Source organism: Geospiza fortis, unplaced genomic scaffold, assembly GCF_000277835.1.
Source record: "Geospiza fortis unplaced genomic scaffold, GeoFor_1.0 scaffold171, whole genome shotgun sequence".
In the NCBI taxonomy this organism is placed as follows: domain Eukaryota; kingdom Metazoa; phylum Chordata; class Aves; order Passeriformes; family Thraupidae; genus Geospiza; species Geospiza fortis.
The window spans coordinates 1,592,790-1,610,051 of NW_005054313.1; the positions used below are offsets into that span (position 1 = coordinate 1,592,790).

General features: G+C 38.9%; 1 protein-coding gene across 1 annotated transcript in view; it reads left to right on the forward strand.

Moving 5' to 3' along the window:
• Positions 1 to 17,262, forward strand: part of ABHD17C (abhydrolase domain containing 17C) — a 30,196-nt gene that overhangs the window by 650 nt on the left and 12,284 nt on the right. The window contains 1 exon segment of the mRNA XM_031055884.1: positions 1 to 340. This exon segment is cut by the window's left edge and continues 57 nt beyond it. Coding sequence (XP_030911744.1) covers positions 1 to 340 — 340 coding nt within the window.

The following is a 17,262-nucleotide window of genomic DNA, read 5'->3' on the forward strand; positions in this document are numbered from 1 at the left end:
CGGGCACCTGCAGCCTGCACCTGAGCGAGCGGGCCGACTGGCAGTATTCCCAGCGGGAACTGGATGCCGTGGAAGTGTTCTTCTCCCGCACGGCCCGAGATAACCGCCTGGGCTGCATGTTCGTTCGCTGTGCCCCCACTGGCCGGTACACGCTGCTCTTCTCGCATGGTAATGCTGTGGACCTGGGCCAGATGTGCAGCTTCTACATTGGCCTTGGCTCCCGCATCAACTGCAACGTCTTCTCCTATGACTACTCTGGCTACGGGGTGAGCACCGGCAAGCCCTCTGAGAAAAACCTGTATGCAGACATTGATGCAGCCTGGCAGGCCCTCAGGACAAGGTAAATGGATATTGGGGACAAGGTATTTCTGTATCTCCCTTTAATCCTAGTTAGTCTGCCTGGTTAACCTTGCTGAGTGGAAGGGAAGGGTTTGTAAATGGTTTCAGTTACTTTGGTGGCCTCACCAGATGTTCCATGAACAGCTACAGTGTGATTTACTGGATGGCTTCATTTGTTAAAATGATGGGCAAACCTTCATCCTTTGGCTTTTCTAGATTTAGAGGATTATTCAGTTGTAATTTGTGCTAGCCATTGGTTCACCATTGAAAATCTCCATCTTGAGCAGGACATATTGGTTGCAGTTTGAGCTTGCAGAGTGCAATAAACCTGTTGTTCGAGACTTGCCTGCCGCTGTCTACACTTAGAGGTAACCCAGGTGAGCCAAAGCTCTGCCTGAATTTGGCAGTAGCCTTGGCTAGGGTTTACCAGGGAAGTGCTGGTGTTGTGTGACATGTTTGGGGTTTCATGCTAGCTCCTGCAACATAGACCTCTTTCTCTTTTGGCTTCCAAACAACTGCTATCCAATGCTTATGGTAGTGGGCTGGAAGGAAAAAGTGTTGACATCTAGAAGGAGAGCTGGGGTTTCTGTCAGAAGATGCCAAGGTATGTGGCATCCAAAGGGATGGAGCAACATTGAGAAGGCTCTGGCAAGAGGCAGCATGGTGAGTGGAAACAGTGAGCCCTTGGCTTCTAGAAAATCCTGAGCAGCGCTGCTGCCTCTGGCTCCTTGCTACGACTGATGGCTGTCCCTGGGCCTCTCACTTCTGTCCACAGTAACCATGAGCTCCTTTTGCTGTTGCATAAGTGGTTCTTAAAGTATGACCTCACAGAACATGTCCTGAAAGAAAGAGCTTTAAAAAGCTTAAATTGTAGTAGGCCAAGAGAAAAGAGTGATGAACGTTTTTAGTTCTTGGCTCTGGCATTCATAGACAAACTTGGCTTGCATGAAATGCGTATTTAATGTCTATCTTGGGGATACATGCCAGCTTCAGAAATAGTGACAGGAGTTGTTACTAATTTAGATAATTGGCTTTGCAAGAATCCGGGGATTGGTTAGTTGTGGAGTCCAAATGCCTTTTGACATTGCTCTGCCTAAGTCAAGCAAAGAGCGGGGGGAGAAAGGTGTAGGGAGAAGTTACCCTTCCATAGCATGTGTTCTGTCTGCTTGGTGAGCAAACCAGATTCTGGGCTTGTTTTCCAGGACTTTAAAAAATATTTGTTTCCTTGAATATAAATAACATGGTCTTATGTAAAGAAGTGATTTTGATATGGTGTATGCATAATAAATTATTAATTGCCACTACAACACATATGGGTGATGTAAATAGGATTCAAGGGAGGAAAAGTGCTACGTCTAAACCAATCCTAGGTAAGGTTTGTCCTTCAATTGCTTTGTTTTCTCTCTTTCACTTGGTGTTTAGTTGATGATATTGTTTCTTTTAAATCTTCTCAAGCTCTGAAAAAGTGCTTTCACATCTGCCTGGAGGTGCTTCTTCTGTGTTGACAGGCATTTAGTATATGGTTATGTTCTACATGGGCCCAGAAACAAGGGGTTCCTTCACTTAAATCTTTAAAGAAACCTGACCTAGTAGGTGATGCCACCACATGCCCAACTTGCTTTTAGAGGATCTTCAATAAATGTGTGACTGGACAGGTTTGTAGTTTTCTGTTAGTGTCCCTTCAGTGGTTTATACAAGATCTAGGCTCTGCTTTCCACCTTAAATTGAGGGGTTGAAATTTCCCAGCTCTTACTTTGCCATGTTTGTTAATTCCATATTTTAGTGTACCTTGAGGGTACAGTTAGAGTAGTTAGCATTGGTTAGATTTTTAGGAGCCAAAATCCATTGGAATTGGGTGCCCAGGGAAGCAGTGGGATCACCACCCTTGGTACAGTTCAAAGGGCATGTGAATGTGGCACATGGGGAATATGGTGGTGCTGCGTTAATGGTTGGACTCAGTGTTCTTTGAAGTCTTTTCCTATGTTAACAATTTTGTGATTTTAAGATTACAGTATTTTAGGTGCCCAGTAAAGAAGTTGGTCACTGTAAAGTGTAAGCTTCAATAGGAAGTTAATAAATTCTATTAACAGATGACTGTGTTTGTAACAGGTATGAGCTGAAACTTTTCATCAGCCTTTCTGCTGATGAATTCTCCAGGTAACAGTGTGAACTTTACAAGACTGATCATTTGCTAGTCCTCAATCCAAGTGGCTCACAATTAGTGAAATATTCTGCAGCAGAAATACAAGTATGCCTCTTGAGGTAAAATGTCATGTGCTGCAGCAGTTCCTCGGTAGCTCCAGGAGATTGTGTATGCTTTCGTTCTTAATGCAAATTCCTGGCGTTTGCCTCCAGTCATATGGTAGTGAACTGTAATGCAAAGTTAAAAGTGAAGTCTTAAAATAGAGGTTCACTGTGCCATCAAAAGCATTTAGTCATCTGTGCTAAGTTCCGTGGGAAGCTGTTGCTCTTCTGAATCCACCAGACGTTCCACCTGGCAGCAGAAAGGAATCATTAAAATGTTGGAAGTCTGAGACTCTTCCTTTTAAATTGTGCCTCTGAAGTACCACTGATACCTAGCAATCATTAATTTACCTGTATGTTTTGCAAGTTGCCTTGAGGAAGGTGGGGATTAACCCTGTGCTTGGAGAAAGCTGTCAAATTCTAGAAACGATGGTGAGCTGGCAGCGATGCCTTAAGTTTTAGCTTTCATATTTTTCACATTCTGTGCCACTTTAGTGTGTAACTCTCAGCTTCATATTAAGTGTGAGCAAGTTCTCTTCACAGGGTATGTAGTCAAAACAAACCTTTTCCAACTTGAGATCAAGGACAACTGTTACAAGCTCCAGGCCCAAAAAGTATAAACAACAGTGAATTGAAGAGAGAAAAACATTAAATATGGAACTTCATAACCTGAGGCTATAATTGGACAATTAACTCCAATATGCAATTGGACCAAAACTTATAAAACTTTGAGACCTCATGACCAGCTGTCCATTTTGTGACCATTTTGGGCTCATCCTGGGCATAGCCCTGGCCAGGCTTTTGTACTGCCCAAGGTGTATCCATTAAAGCCTTTTAATAAATACCTGCTTTATCCTTTAGCTCTGTCTAGCCTCTGTTCTGGGTCAGCCTTTCAAGGCATCAGTTTGTTTTGCCATCATGGCTGCAGATTGTGACTGTATTCTTTCAAGGTCCTGAAACAAAGATCTTGCTATCGCATACACATTCAGGAATCAAACCTTGCATAACAAATGATTTTAAAACTATCTGAGAACAGTGGATGAAAAAACAAAATCATGGAATTCTTTTGTTCAGTTTCAATTAATCATCCCGTCTTTGCAAAATCAGTCTCAATTATTCTCCATTCTTTTAGTCTTTGTAAAGGAAACTTATTTTCCTTAATTTAAAGGAATTTAGTATTTCTTCTCATGAATAAACTCTGTCTTAAAGGATAATTTTACTAATTTTGAATTCTCACTGTCTTTCAGCCCAGTAAAGATGTTGACCTATAGTTTTGTTCCCTTAGAATGTATTTTTATAGATTTTTCTTCAGAGGCTGTAATTGTAGCATTGGTTGTTTTCATTCCACTATCAAGTATTGATCAGTGGTTAATTTGGTCTTTTATATGTATTTTTTTCCACTTGATTAACAAATTTCCATCTGTTACCTTAATGTTTCTCAGAAAGAATTTTTTGTCTTATTGATACAGGTATTTTTTGTAAGTGTTTTATTTTAGGCAGGTTGGGCTGATTTTGTTCTGTTTGTTTCAAAATCAGAACCAAATTGAAGAGAATGCATATCAGACTGTCTTCTCTCATTGTCCATGTGGTTTTAAGTTGCTGCTTTTTGTTCAGCTGTGTCTCTTATCCTAATATCTGATTGTCTTAATGCAACATCTGTGCAAAATGACTTGATTGTCCTCCTCTTCCCCCCCTTTCCTGAATCCCACATGGGAAGGTTGAACTTTCTAACACTTTTACATTAAGACAATGTACAGTACTTAAAAACAGGATGCACATGTAGGGCTTGGGTTCAATGCTCAAGCACAAAACCATAGCTGCTTTGTCAATCACATGCTATTTATATTAAAATCAATTTGTATGTTCCCTAAAAATTTGAAGAAGTTTGGTGAAGTATTTCAAAATCCCAGTCAAAAGAAAGAAGGCTCTGCTTCCCCACTCCCTCTGTTTCTGTAGTAAAGTATCAGAGCAGAACCTGTTAGTCCATCTTTTGCATCCTGAAAGGAAGTGAAGAAAATGTAATTAATAAATAGCTTAGAAGAGCTGTTATTGTTGCATTTAACAAGATAGAGCTTAATTTGTTTTTCATGGTGCACAATATAAACTAGGTTTTTTTAAGCTTTTAATAAGTGATAGATGTTATTGTAATGTTTAAGTCCTTAATTCTCAAAATGGGTGCATTTGGATTTGTCTTTCAATCCATAGGAGAGCATTGGTTCACGTTTAGTTTTCCTTATGCTTCTTGGCCAATATGGTGTGATGAAAGGAATTGAATTGTGAAATGGTGTACTAAAATCCACAGACCTTTGGTTACTGGTTAGCAGACAGAATGTTTAAGTAGTTTTTTAAACTATTTTGCCAAATTTAATGTTAAAAAATGCGCACCAAACTTTTAGTTATGTGGGAATTTTGTTATTTGTGGCGCTGATTATCAGGAGATTATTGCTGTTTCCTGTGTAGGAGCTGGTGGAGAAGTCTTACATTGAGTAAAATCAGGAACACACCTAATTGGATTAGGCCAGAGTGATAACTAATCTTCTGAGGTTGTGTCAGTTTAGTTTGTCTCCATTCTGATGTGATGAGGTGCTTACAGCTTTCCAGGTGAATAAGAGCTTGCCTAATCAAAATAGTCAATTTCTACTTTAATTTTCTTTGCAACAGAATTTTGAAAAGATGTTGCTTTTCTTCACTAGCACCATATTTTGTGCATGATCTAAGCCAGGTTCTTTAGATTGGATGCTTAAAGGTTTTTATCAAAAGTTACCAGCTAAATCCTGACGTGTCAAAAGGCAGTGCTTGGCAGAGTCACAGTTAATAGTCCTGGAGGAACAGGGTTTCCTTTCTTCATGGAGCATCAACTAGTAGATTGTTCTTTTCAATAATGTTGTTACAATGTCTCCAAAGGATTATTTAAAGCTACTGTCCTCTAAAACTTTTGCTGCCATGGTCAATTCTTCAAGAAGGGCTGCATATAACTTGGAGCAAAAATAGATGCATGCACAATCCTCTGCTGTTGTCTATGCAATGAGCAGAGATTAATTCAGATGATGAGTGTCCCTGGGACAAATACCAACAACTGTTCAAAACAGGTGCTCTGATGTTCAAAGTTATTCAAAATGTTTACTGAGCTTTGGTGTTGTATTACGTCTTTTAGTCACTGAAGTAAAGGTAGTTTTGTTAAATATTTCCCTGTTTCTGTCAGGACTGCAAGATCAAAGCTTGTTTAAAAAGGAAAAAAAAAAGCAAACTTTTTGCTGTCAAGAATGTTTTGCAACTGGTGTTATTTGGGAAGAAAAATAAGCTGCCAAAGAGCCTTTGGCTAAGAGTACATGCTCTCCTGAGTGTGGACAGTCCTGAAATTCAACTGCTTGAACTGGAGATGTTGGTTTACCCTGATGTACAAAGGTTGTAGGACCTGGTTCTCAACATCATCAGAGCATTGAACATAAAATATTCCTAGGGTTGTTAAACCCTCCATGCTGAAGTAACTGTCTGCTTTTTAGCACTAAATTACATGAAGTGCAGAGGAGAGGCAGCTTTTTCTCTTTCTCTCTAGGTACAGAATGTCACTTTTGGAGGCTGAGCTGGTGGTTGCTCTGCCATGGTTGTTTGACCTGTGCATGTTGCTGGTAGCTCTTGGATTTGTTCAATTTGTTCTTGACAGGGGAATTCAAGCTGGACTCTCATCCTCAGTGGCTTTGCTCTGAAGCCAGGGTCAGCCTCCAGTCCATGACAACGTCAAAACCAAAAAAACCTCCAAAATTCACCTTTTACTCTATGTTACTCTGCTGCTTAAAAGCATTTCAAAGTGCTGAACTAAGTTTACACTGGTTCATTACTTGTGAACATAAGTAAAAAGAACAAAAGAAAAAGAGAAGTAGCAGTGCTGTCCAGGACTGTAGATAACTATGGGAATGGATAGGTGGAAACCATTTCAGGGTATGCAAGGGGTTATCTGCTGGCACCTGGCTTTGTGGGGAAAACTGACAGTCAGCAAATGGATGTTTCTGTGTCCAGACTGAATGAAGAAAGCAGGTCCTTTTCAGTTTTCTGGGGTATTTCAGTCCTGTGATGTTTCCTCATGTGGAGATAGACTAGTACAGGGGCAGTGCCAAGTATTGGCTGTTTGAGTCTTACTGCTGAATTTCCTATTTCCTTGTACTATGATGTGCCAATGTGATGACACTAACTTTCATCCCTGCCCCAGGCCCACTTCTAAGTTCCACAGTTGTATTCTCTGTTGGTTTAAAGACCAACAGTCTCAAGATTATGCAGCACTAGTAAAGAAAATGAACAAATAACATAGGGATTTGGTTTTTTTTTTTCTCAAAGCTGATAATAACATTAATGAATAACTAAGAATCCTTTCTGCCCTCCTTCACAAATGTAAATTAATTACAAGACTGCATTGGAAGCAGTTGAAATGAGTCATAAAACAAGGTGCAGATATGTCGTACCTAACATACTTGTGTACACATAGGCTTGCTTTTCCAAGTAGCCCCTAAGAAGATCAGAAATCTTTTCCTGTGGATTAGGACATGCTTCAGTTGCCACTGAACTTGAGAGGAATTGAAGCCACCTCTGTACAAGATGAGGAACTGAATGTAGGAAAAAAATACTTTTATAGTTCTTGAGTGCTGATGGCTCTTAGGTGTCTGAAATGAAGTGATTCAGAATTGGTTTTTGTCTGACTCTTAAAGCTTGGGTTTGTATGGCCTAAAATACAAAACCAAACCAATAGACAGTATCTCCCTGTATCTTCTGTGCCAGTTGGTGGTGGATAATTGAAATTGCTGCACATGAGCACTGGTGAATTGAATGTTGCAGTGACCCATTTGCTGCTGCTTCATCTTGACTGCCCTGCTTTCCAGTTTTTAGATGAATGACTTACATTGGTCTTGCATGCTCAGCCTGACATCTGATGATGAAGCTCAATTTCATTCCTGACTAAAACTGAGTGGTTTGTTGGCAGTGTTTTTTTTCAGTGTGTCAGGTTTTGGGAGCAGTGGGAAATGTGGGATTGTAAACCCAGGAAATGCTGTATGAACACAGTGGAATAAAGATGCTTTTAACAGAAGGCTAAGAATGTAGAATGGGATGGATGAATAGTGCACAGTGTCAGCTTAAGGACAGAGGAACATCTTTGCATTCTTTATTCCAAGGGCTAATTTGAGAAAAATGGGTTACTGTTATTTGCACATTAAGCTCTGCTGCCCACAAACAATCACAGAAAGGTGCAGGCATAGGTCAGTTGTATAATGACAGAGTTATACTGGCATTATCTGTATCCATATCTTTATATTTTTAACCACTATGTTAGCTCTACAGAACAAAGGTTCTCCTGTTAGAATTAAACATTGTGGTTGGATTTGCTGACTATGAGACCAAATAATACAAAGGCACAAAATTGGGTTAAACAGCAGAATCTGGCTCAATGCCCACTCACCTTCCCACCCTTGGTTTCATGTCTCTTGATAAGCACATGCATGTCTTTGGGAAAATCCCCATAATCATCAAATAAATCTGTATCCTCTCAACTTTCAAAAAGAGGAATTCCATGTGGGTTAACAAATGAAGAATGATGTTGATGTGGAAGATGAGGTTTTAAGTTAGTATACTTGTCTCAAAGTCTAGAGGGAAAAATTTAAATGAGAGGTAATCTCAAAGTATTGCCTCTGGTTTTTATTTTGTATTGCAAATTTGTTAGAAGAACTTTGTGTCTGCTTTTCTGACAGTAATATTATTTATTGGTACAGTCTCTTGAAGTTCTTTCTAGGTGTACCTTCAAGATGAAAATTCTGTTTTCAGCTGTTGATTAGGAATTGATTTCACGTTAGACAGTTTGAGCTATGTTCTTAGGAAGATTAGTTTTACTGTGCCTTATTAAAAAAGCCTGCTTGCATATAGAAATGTTACTTTAAGAACTTTGACTCATGGGAGCCTTATTTATCAGCCAAGGCATGCAGCTAACTGAGCTGCATAGCTCAGTGTCTGGCAAGTGACCCTTCTCAAGGCATGCAGTGCCAGCTAGAAGCTCTAAGATACTCTTCTTTATTATTAATTTTTTACAGGATACTGCCACATTTCTTAACATCCCAGTATGTTAGACCAGTTAATTTTGACTTTGTGCTATTACATGGCCATTTCTTTCTGTATGCAGCAGAACTACTGTGGAGTAATTGATAATGGGAGCCAACAAATCTGAAACGTCTGAGGCCAAATTCAACGCTTCCCAGGAAAGCACCTTTAAATAGTATGGCTTGAAATATTTCTCTTTTAAAAAGGTTGTTTACAATGGGTTTTGCTAGATTAGAGAATCCTTCTAAACATCCCTCCTAACTTTTAGTTAGCTTTGCTATGAATGTCCGTACAGAGCTGGAAAAATAGTGTTCAACATCAGCAGAGAAGCAAAACCCAGCTGTTTTTTTCCCAGTGTGCAGATAAACTGAGAATTAGGTTCAGATTATTTTGGCATTATTCCATGCATTTTAATAGTTCTTTACAATAAATTAAACAAGATATTTTGTCTATTACACTACATACTGCAAGCCTTAATAATATGCAACATGTAAAAGCCAACAACAATACAAAGTGAACTTTTGTTGAGCACTTTATAACCAAAATGGTGTATAGAACCATTTATACTTTAAAGGAAAGTTTGAGAAGTTGATTTGCTGCCTTAAGCATTGGACCAGTTTGGGCAGAACTTAATCATTGTCCCATCTCTGTATATTCTTCCCCAACACCTGATGAATTTGTTTAAGTAGGATTTTGGCTGTAGGACAGCCTGGGGAAAGTGGCATCTTTCAAGAAAATACTCTTGGTTTTGGAGCATGTTCTCCTGGTAAAATTTACAAAAGTTTTCTCCAGCATGCTATTTGTTGTTTAGAACTTCATTTCTCACAAAGGTGTTTGTATGGTTTAAGTGTTGTTTTGGATTATTTTTGGAAGAAGTAGCTAATTTCGTATAATATTTACTCTGGAGGTGTTCTCTGGACAATTCTCACCTTGAGGCAGCTACTTAAGAGCCAGTCAGTTTCTTTCTTCCACCAAGACTGAAATGTACCTCAACTTGCATATTTAAGTTGTATTACACATTTTGTTTGTAGTATATTTTGTTGTAGCTCCCTAGTGCAAAAAGCTTGTCTTTTTCTGATAAAGCATGGGCTTTTATGTGTGTTAATGTTACAGAAAAAGTTACTGTTTCAGTCTGGGTGTGAGCATCCCATCAAGTTTAACAAACTGTAAAAGTACCAGCATTGTGGGAAGAGGTGGGGTCATGTTTCAGCTGCAGTTTTGCTATTTTTATGCGTAGAGGTTTATGAAGGTGTAACCTTTGCTCACACTGGTTAATAAATACACTGGTAGTTAACCATGTGTTGCAGGCAGCACTTTCTGATGATGCAAGAAGCAGCACCCTTTCAGGAGTCACTACAGCAGTTTAAGATATCAAGTGAGGTTTCAACCTTAAGCCTGTCCAGTGTACCTAAAAGGTTTTGACTTGCTCTGTCTCTGCCAGCTTCCAGCCTTCTGTTTCTCTGATAGCAAAACCGTCTGCCCTCTCCCCTGAACTCTTGCTAATTATTCATGTAATGTGGTGTTCACTTCTAAAGACTGCTGTGCATAGGCCCAGTACAATTAGTTCTTTATCCTCTCTTTGAAATTTGTACTAAAAATCAATCTGATAATGCAGAAATGACTATCTGTAAAGGAATACGAGGCACAAAGTTGGCTTTTAGAAAAAGAAATTGGTCTGATTTGTATTTACATTAATAAAAAATGAAGGTGATGGAACATACTTGAAGATAATTTGGATCTGAATTTTTGATAGATCTTGAAAGATAATATTGTCATAAATCCCAAATGTTCATAGAGTTTTGTAGAGAGTGAGTGGGTTGTAAAGCCTCCTTAATTTATTGAGTTCTTTTTTATCCTGAGATGAAGGAATCTGGTGCCAAATATCCCACCCTTCCAAACTGGATGTCCTTCTGTCAACTCATCTAAGATCTGTAGATCATTTTGTGTAGAGCATTGAACAGACACTATTGACACAAACAGGATCTGCCACCATCCAATTATTTCAGGAAATTACTCTTTCCATCCAAAAATCCACTCTAATATTCATAATAAAGAACATAAACCCTAAGTATCGTGGATATTTCTTACCTGGATATAGTTCTAAATTTGTTGCATTTCAGCAGCAGGAAAAATTGCACTAAAGATTATTATTTTCTTTAGTTGACTTTCACAACAATTTTCTATTTTTCTTTTTAGTACATTAATTTGTGTGTTAATTTGAAATAAAGGTGTTAGCTTAAACTTCCTCATTTAATTACTGGAATTTTGAGGGGCAGAGGAGGACTTAGCAGGCATTGTTTGTTGTCTGTTACTCTGTTTTTCATCTTTCCAATATTCCTGGTGTTTCTGGGCCATGTGAACTATATTCTTTCTAGTTCTTCGCTGTAGAACTGACCAGACTTCCACCTTAAAATTTTTTTTTAAATTCTCATTTCCTATTCCTATTTTACCTCTCTCTTGGAAGTTTTATGGTATTAGGAGAAAGGGAAACACTATATCCGTTGGAACTGTAAAGTGGAACTGTGCAGAGCTAAATAGGAAAAATGTGTTTTGGGGGAGTAAAGAGTAGTAGCTTGTAACTGAAAGTGTCCATGTTGGGAAATGGTGAACTGCAGAAAACCTACATGGCCAAATGCCAACTTGAGTAGTAACATAGACATTAATACACTTCTTTTCCAAGCACTGTGCTGTTATCTTTTATTTCAAAAATAGAAACTCCAGCAGTACAAGACTTCTTTATGCTGTGCTGGTTTATTGGGAGGCAGTGAAGTGCCGGTGTGGCATGGACAGGAATTGCTAACATTTTTTCCTGCATAACCAGTTGTTCTGTGGTGATCCTGCATGCAGTCAAGCAGGGAGCCTACATGCTTTACAAGGACTGCATCAGAGACAGAGGCAAATAGGGGCATGAATAACTTCCAGAAGCTGCTCTTCTTCTCTTTTTTTTCTTTTAAATTTCAAAGATGCAGCTGCAGATCAGTTTCTACATTTAGCATCAGCTGAAATAATGACCTTAAGTGATTACATTAACAATTGTCCTTGATCCAATTCAAGGTACTTCTGGTTCCTGTGGCATAGCTGGTAATTGCTTGGTAAGCATCCTTTTTTGAGAGGAAAAAGTTGACTAGCAAGAAATTTTTCACTAAAAAACTACAAAAGCAATTGGCCCTGTTAACTAGGTGTGTTGGCAGAAAATGAAGTCTCCAAGTGTGCTGTTTGATCATTCTTTAAACTTCTCGATTTACACAATCTGGGCAAAATGTCTTTTGCTCCATAGACTCTGTTGATCCCAGATAAGACAGCTGGATAAGCTGAACAAGTACATATCACCTAGTTTCAGGACTGAATTTTCTCATCTGAGTTTAAGAAAGTTACTACTTTTCTAGATGTACAGATGTACTCTTCCCATTTTTTAGAATAACATTTGTTGCTTGAAGACAGGTTAAGTTTACTAATGTTTAATGTTTTTACGTATCATTAAATGCAGGTGTATGTTTCTGTAAAAATTACTTTTTTTGTGCTATCTTTTCAGTTTCTTAGTGAGCACAAGGCAGGTTTTATAAGCACTTCAACCAAACAGAAGTACACAGAAGAAACTGACTCTGTGCTAAATTTTATTGTACAGAATTCTAAGTAGTATTTACTGAGAGAGGGGAAGAGGGATTTAGCCCCTGGGTTTGTGGTGATAAAGGCTGTGGCTAGGAAATTTGATTTTTAAGCTCTGAACTAGTTATCTGTGGTCTGCTGTTCTAAAACATATGGTACTGTTAATCCTGGTGATTGCTATATATTTTTTTAATCATCTTAGGTTTATATTGACTGTTACTGGGGGTTGAACATTGATTGTGCTAAAAGTTCATTAAAGGAACATGTGCAAGATGAGGATGCTTAGGAAGAAAGGAATAGACGAGTCTGATTTAAAAGTCAAGAGTACCAATATAAAAACGGCACAGAAAAAGCCAGAACACTGAGGTTTTCTTGTCTCTGAAAAGATACTGGATGAATCTTTTCAGGTAATAAATTGCTTTCATGAAATGAGTGTCATCTTCCATTTGCCACTTATCATTCTTGGTATTTGCTAGAATATTTAATGAATCCACTTGAAAATGGATAATTGAGAGAGACAGGAGAGATACATCAGGAGAGTTGTGTTTTTCTGCAAGGCTGTGAATTTGGCACTTTTTGAAAGCAGATGTTTAAACATATGCAGATTCACACTGTGACAAAGCTCAGTGTTTTGAGCAAATAAAAAATTGGTATGTGTTTTCTCCACTTACCACGGAGTGGGGGAAAATAGAGGTTACAGTGTCATTTATCCAAGTAGGATTTTTCCCTATTTATGATTCACGAGACATGTCATTGCAGAGGAAGAGCCTATTGTTTTGATTCATAAATCAAAAGAAAATACTGTCTTTCTTCAAGGCTGTGGAAATGGTTAGAGTAACTCAGAGAAACACAAAACATTTCCAGGGAATTGAAGGAGGGCTATCCAAGCAGGATGTATGGCCTCCTGGATAACACAAACTGTGACACTTCTGCCCTTCAGTGTTTGAGATACTGCATTTCTTTGAGAGGAGCTCATTCTTACCTAATATCTTGGTTCTTCTACAGTGCTTGAGCATATTAGTGTAAATCTATAAAGGAGAGAGAAATCCTACTGCCAGCTGAGTCATCTTCATACAATGCTGGCTGCTAAAAGACTCATGTTCTGGGGACAGATACCTTCAACTGCTGTTGATTCTTTTTAGGAACATTGGACCAGTTTGTTGTCATGGATCACTTTTGTATCAGGATCTCTCTGCCATTCTTGTTCTCCATCCTGCCTTTCTGCTCTCTCATCTCTTTTCTCTTGGAGACTCCAAGTCACTGAGCTACACTAATGCATCTGCATGGAAGAAATGCTGCATCCACTTTGTCTGCTTTGCACATTCCAGCTCCTGTGTAATCCTCTTGGACTCCAGCTCTGCTGCTCTGTGGGAGAGACAGCATTCAGATTTGCAGGGGTCTTTGAAGAACAGTGTGAAAATGTCAGCTGTAATAGGATTTTAGATACGAGCACCTGCTGTTTGTGTAGACAGTTCAATTTTTTCTTTGTTCTCCTCTGTCAGCATTATGGAGGTAACACTTGGATCTTTTTTTTTTTACCAGCTTGTGTTTTAGGTACAGCTACAGTTGTCTGTAAATGATGTAAGGAAAATGCTGTATCAGTGCCACATATTTCACATTTAATGGCTTGTCAGCTATATCAAATAATCGTAGCAAAACCAAGTAATTTAATGGTGCTAATATTTGAGAATGTGAAGATCTTAGTAAAACCTGTAGATGAAATGCTTTTACTTAGAGACTGAAGCATAAACAAAATTACAATAAACAGATAAAAGAGCATGCAAAAGGAAGGCAAGAATGGAAAATGCACAAACACCAGACAAACCACAAAACAGAAGCTCCCCACACAAAAGAAAATATTTTGAATTCAAGAGTGGTGGGATTCATTACCTGAGTGGTTCAAGGGCCAAGTTCTATAGATATCAGTTTCTGAGTGCTCTGCTTTGCATTTTTTTCACCTAATCTTCCAACTATTAGTCTCCAAAGTATTAATTGCAGCATGAGAAAACCATTTAATTCTGCTACAGCATCCAAGCAACTAACTGCCTTCAGCCAAATGTACAAATTTACTTCTAGTTTAAGATCCTTAGGTCAGGAATATCTTTTTTTATGAAGTTACAGTGTATGTGACTAACCAGCTGTGCAAACCTTCTGGTGAGACATTTTTGGTGAGCTTTGCAGTTGGTTCCATTACAGTCTAGGTTTAGTCTTGTTTCATTCTCTGCTTATACATTGATAGCTATTTTCAGATACCACATTGAAAGGAAACTTCACTGGAGCCATTTCTTTTTGTCTTGCCTGTCCTGGTTTGTGCACTGGAGCAGTTATGCCATGCTTTGTGGGCAGCTGGGCTCTAGCTGCTGGAAGGGGAGAAATATCAGACATGGGTGGAACAGGCAGCAGCTCTGGTCAAAAGCCACTGTGCTCCTCCCAGGAACAATCCCAGCTCATGAGTCAGAGGCTTAAGCCTTGCCTAGGTGCAGCTCATGGCAATTAGTGCCACAGCAGGGTGGCCTCACCTCAGTGTGGAGCTTCAGGTGTGTAGGGGCCAGGGAAATGAATCAGGGAGGTGGTGTTGGATGTGAAGAGTCCTGGCAAGAGCAGTGCTGGAGACAGGTGCCACAGGGGCTTCAAAAAACAGATGGAAATACCAGAAGAAGAAGAAGACAGTGCTCCTGAACAAAAATGGTGTGAAAACTGTGGAAGAGCTGCAGGATTGTTTCCTCCAGGCTTGTAAACCCTCAGTTTCCCAGTGCTGAGCCAAGGCTGGTGAGGAGGGTTATGTGATGGCCTTGGGAGGTGAGCCAAAATGCATTGGCTCACTGTGCAATTTCAGCCTCAGGGATAAGGCAGGGCTCTCCAGTTTGGAAGTAGCTGAAATCGAAGAAACAGCCATGAAAGCACAAAACTTATGGGAATGCATAGCCAGTATTAGTATTTGCACTCAGATTTGCTTGGTGTCTCCTTGGGAATCAAATTCTATGTTAGTTGACATGTGCTTGTTTTAACTGAAGTCTTTACATTTACAGATAATGTGTTAATATACGTGGATATCATAAAATCTTGTTTTTCATAACAATCCTTACTAGGTGCACAATTACAAGGAGTAGTTTACCTTATTTTTCAGGTTTTGAGTGTAGGATACATGAAAGTGCAGACTTTTTGCAGCAGTAAAAAGATGGTTGGAGTTTTAATGTCACATCAAGTGTTGTGAGGAGTAGTGATCTCTCTTAGCTCTGCTGTATTAGAGCATAGGCTATGTGTGCAGTTGCAGTATTTTACAGCAGGAGAGAAATGAGATTGACACTGAGGGTGAAGATAGTGGATTCCTTCAGAAGATACTATAGACTGAGCAGCTCTGTGAAAATAGCTGATTTTTTTTCTGCTCAGTTTATTTAAATGTGCCTCAGAGAATGACTGTATAGGTTTTGTACGCTGCTTGCCCTAAAGAGTATATACTAGAAGTAGCTGATTGAGTGTTTGTGATTTATTTATGCTGTGGTCATAAAGATAGTGCTCAGTAGCCAGCAAAAGTTTCCAGTCTTCTGTATTCCAGGTTTATTTGTTACAGAGCATCTTAATTAAATACAAAATACTTCATTAAAGTTAACTCCAGTGCTCTATTTTTAAAATAACTGGAGTAAAAAACTCATTTTATATGCCATTTACCTGTTGTGTCATGGGACTAAATGTGTGAATCAAGATTGGTCTAAGAAAGCACTTTGGAAGAAGCAGGAATCTATGATGAGTAGAGAGCTCCCATGTTCGTTCAAATTCAAAACTATAATCTTGTGCCGGTGCTGTCTGCAGAACTCCAGTTGGTTTTGAGGGAGCTAAAACAAAGAAAGTGGGGGCAGTGGGAATTATATTTAAATATATCCATGTATTTAGGTCCTATTTCCATTAGCTTCTTGTATTTCAACTTACAGTGGGTTTGGTCCATATTTGCCCCTGTGATTACAGAAATAAAACAACCCCCAACATTTAGAAGTGGTTATTTAGGAATTAATTTAGGAAGGTGCTCACTCCTTCTTGTTGCATGAGTATGCACTGAGTTTGGAGTGTTGTTCTCCTTTTGTCATACAGCAGTGGAACGGTGAACGTAGGAGTTCAACAGATGCCTGAACCACATCATTGTTCATTTTTCTTGGATGTTTTACAGGAGTCCTTTTTGCTTGTCAGTGGCCTTCTTGCTTTCACTCAATATGAAAGAATTAATGCTTGTAGGGCTATTACATCAGCATGCCTGTGGCACAAGTTCCTGCTTAAATTTCAGTGCACATTTAATGAAAACTCTATTTCCTGCTTCTCTGCTATCTAGGGAAATAAAAAAACAAACAAACAAACAAAAAAACCAAAAAAACCCAGTCAGGCAGAAGCAACTGTTCCAAATGTGTTTGTTGTTTATACATAAAACTGCTAGTTCATGTGCTAGACAAATGAGCAATCTATCATAAACCAAACACCAAAATCAGTATCCTGGGTTATTGTGGTGGAGAAAAGTTATGTTATAAATACAGTTGAGTCCTCAGTGCAAGACAAAACAAAGGAGGTTTTACTTTTTAGTTCCTTAAAAACATAAATAGATCTGCAAACACAGATTGCCTATTTTTTGCCTGGGGGAAAAGGAACTTCCTGGTAAGGGTGAAGCTGGGGGGAAAAAAGGAGGGGTGTGGATTTACTGTTTGAGAGCACTTGGCTTGCTCTGAGTCCTGAGCAGTTTTACTTTAGTCAGAGAAGGTGTCTCCCACTTTGAAACATGACAACTTCAGGAGCCTATGTTTGAGGCAGATGAACAAAAGGTGACTTAAAGCTGTATTTCAAAAAGGAACAATTTTTGGACAAACTAGTATTATTTGGATTTAAAAAAAAAAGTCATCCAACTGTCACCCCAAAGCCGCTCAGTGCAGATTAGCATAATTCAGTTAATTTAAAATGTAATCTCATTACAGCTTGTACTGGAGAATGCCATGAAGTACCATTTACCTTTACCTG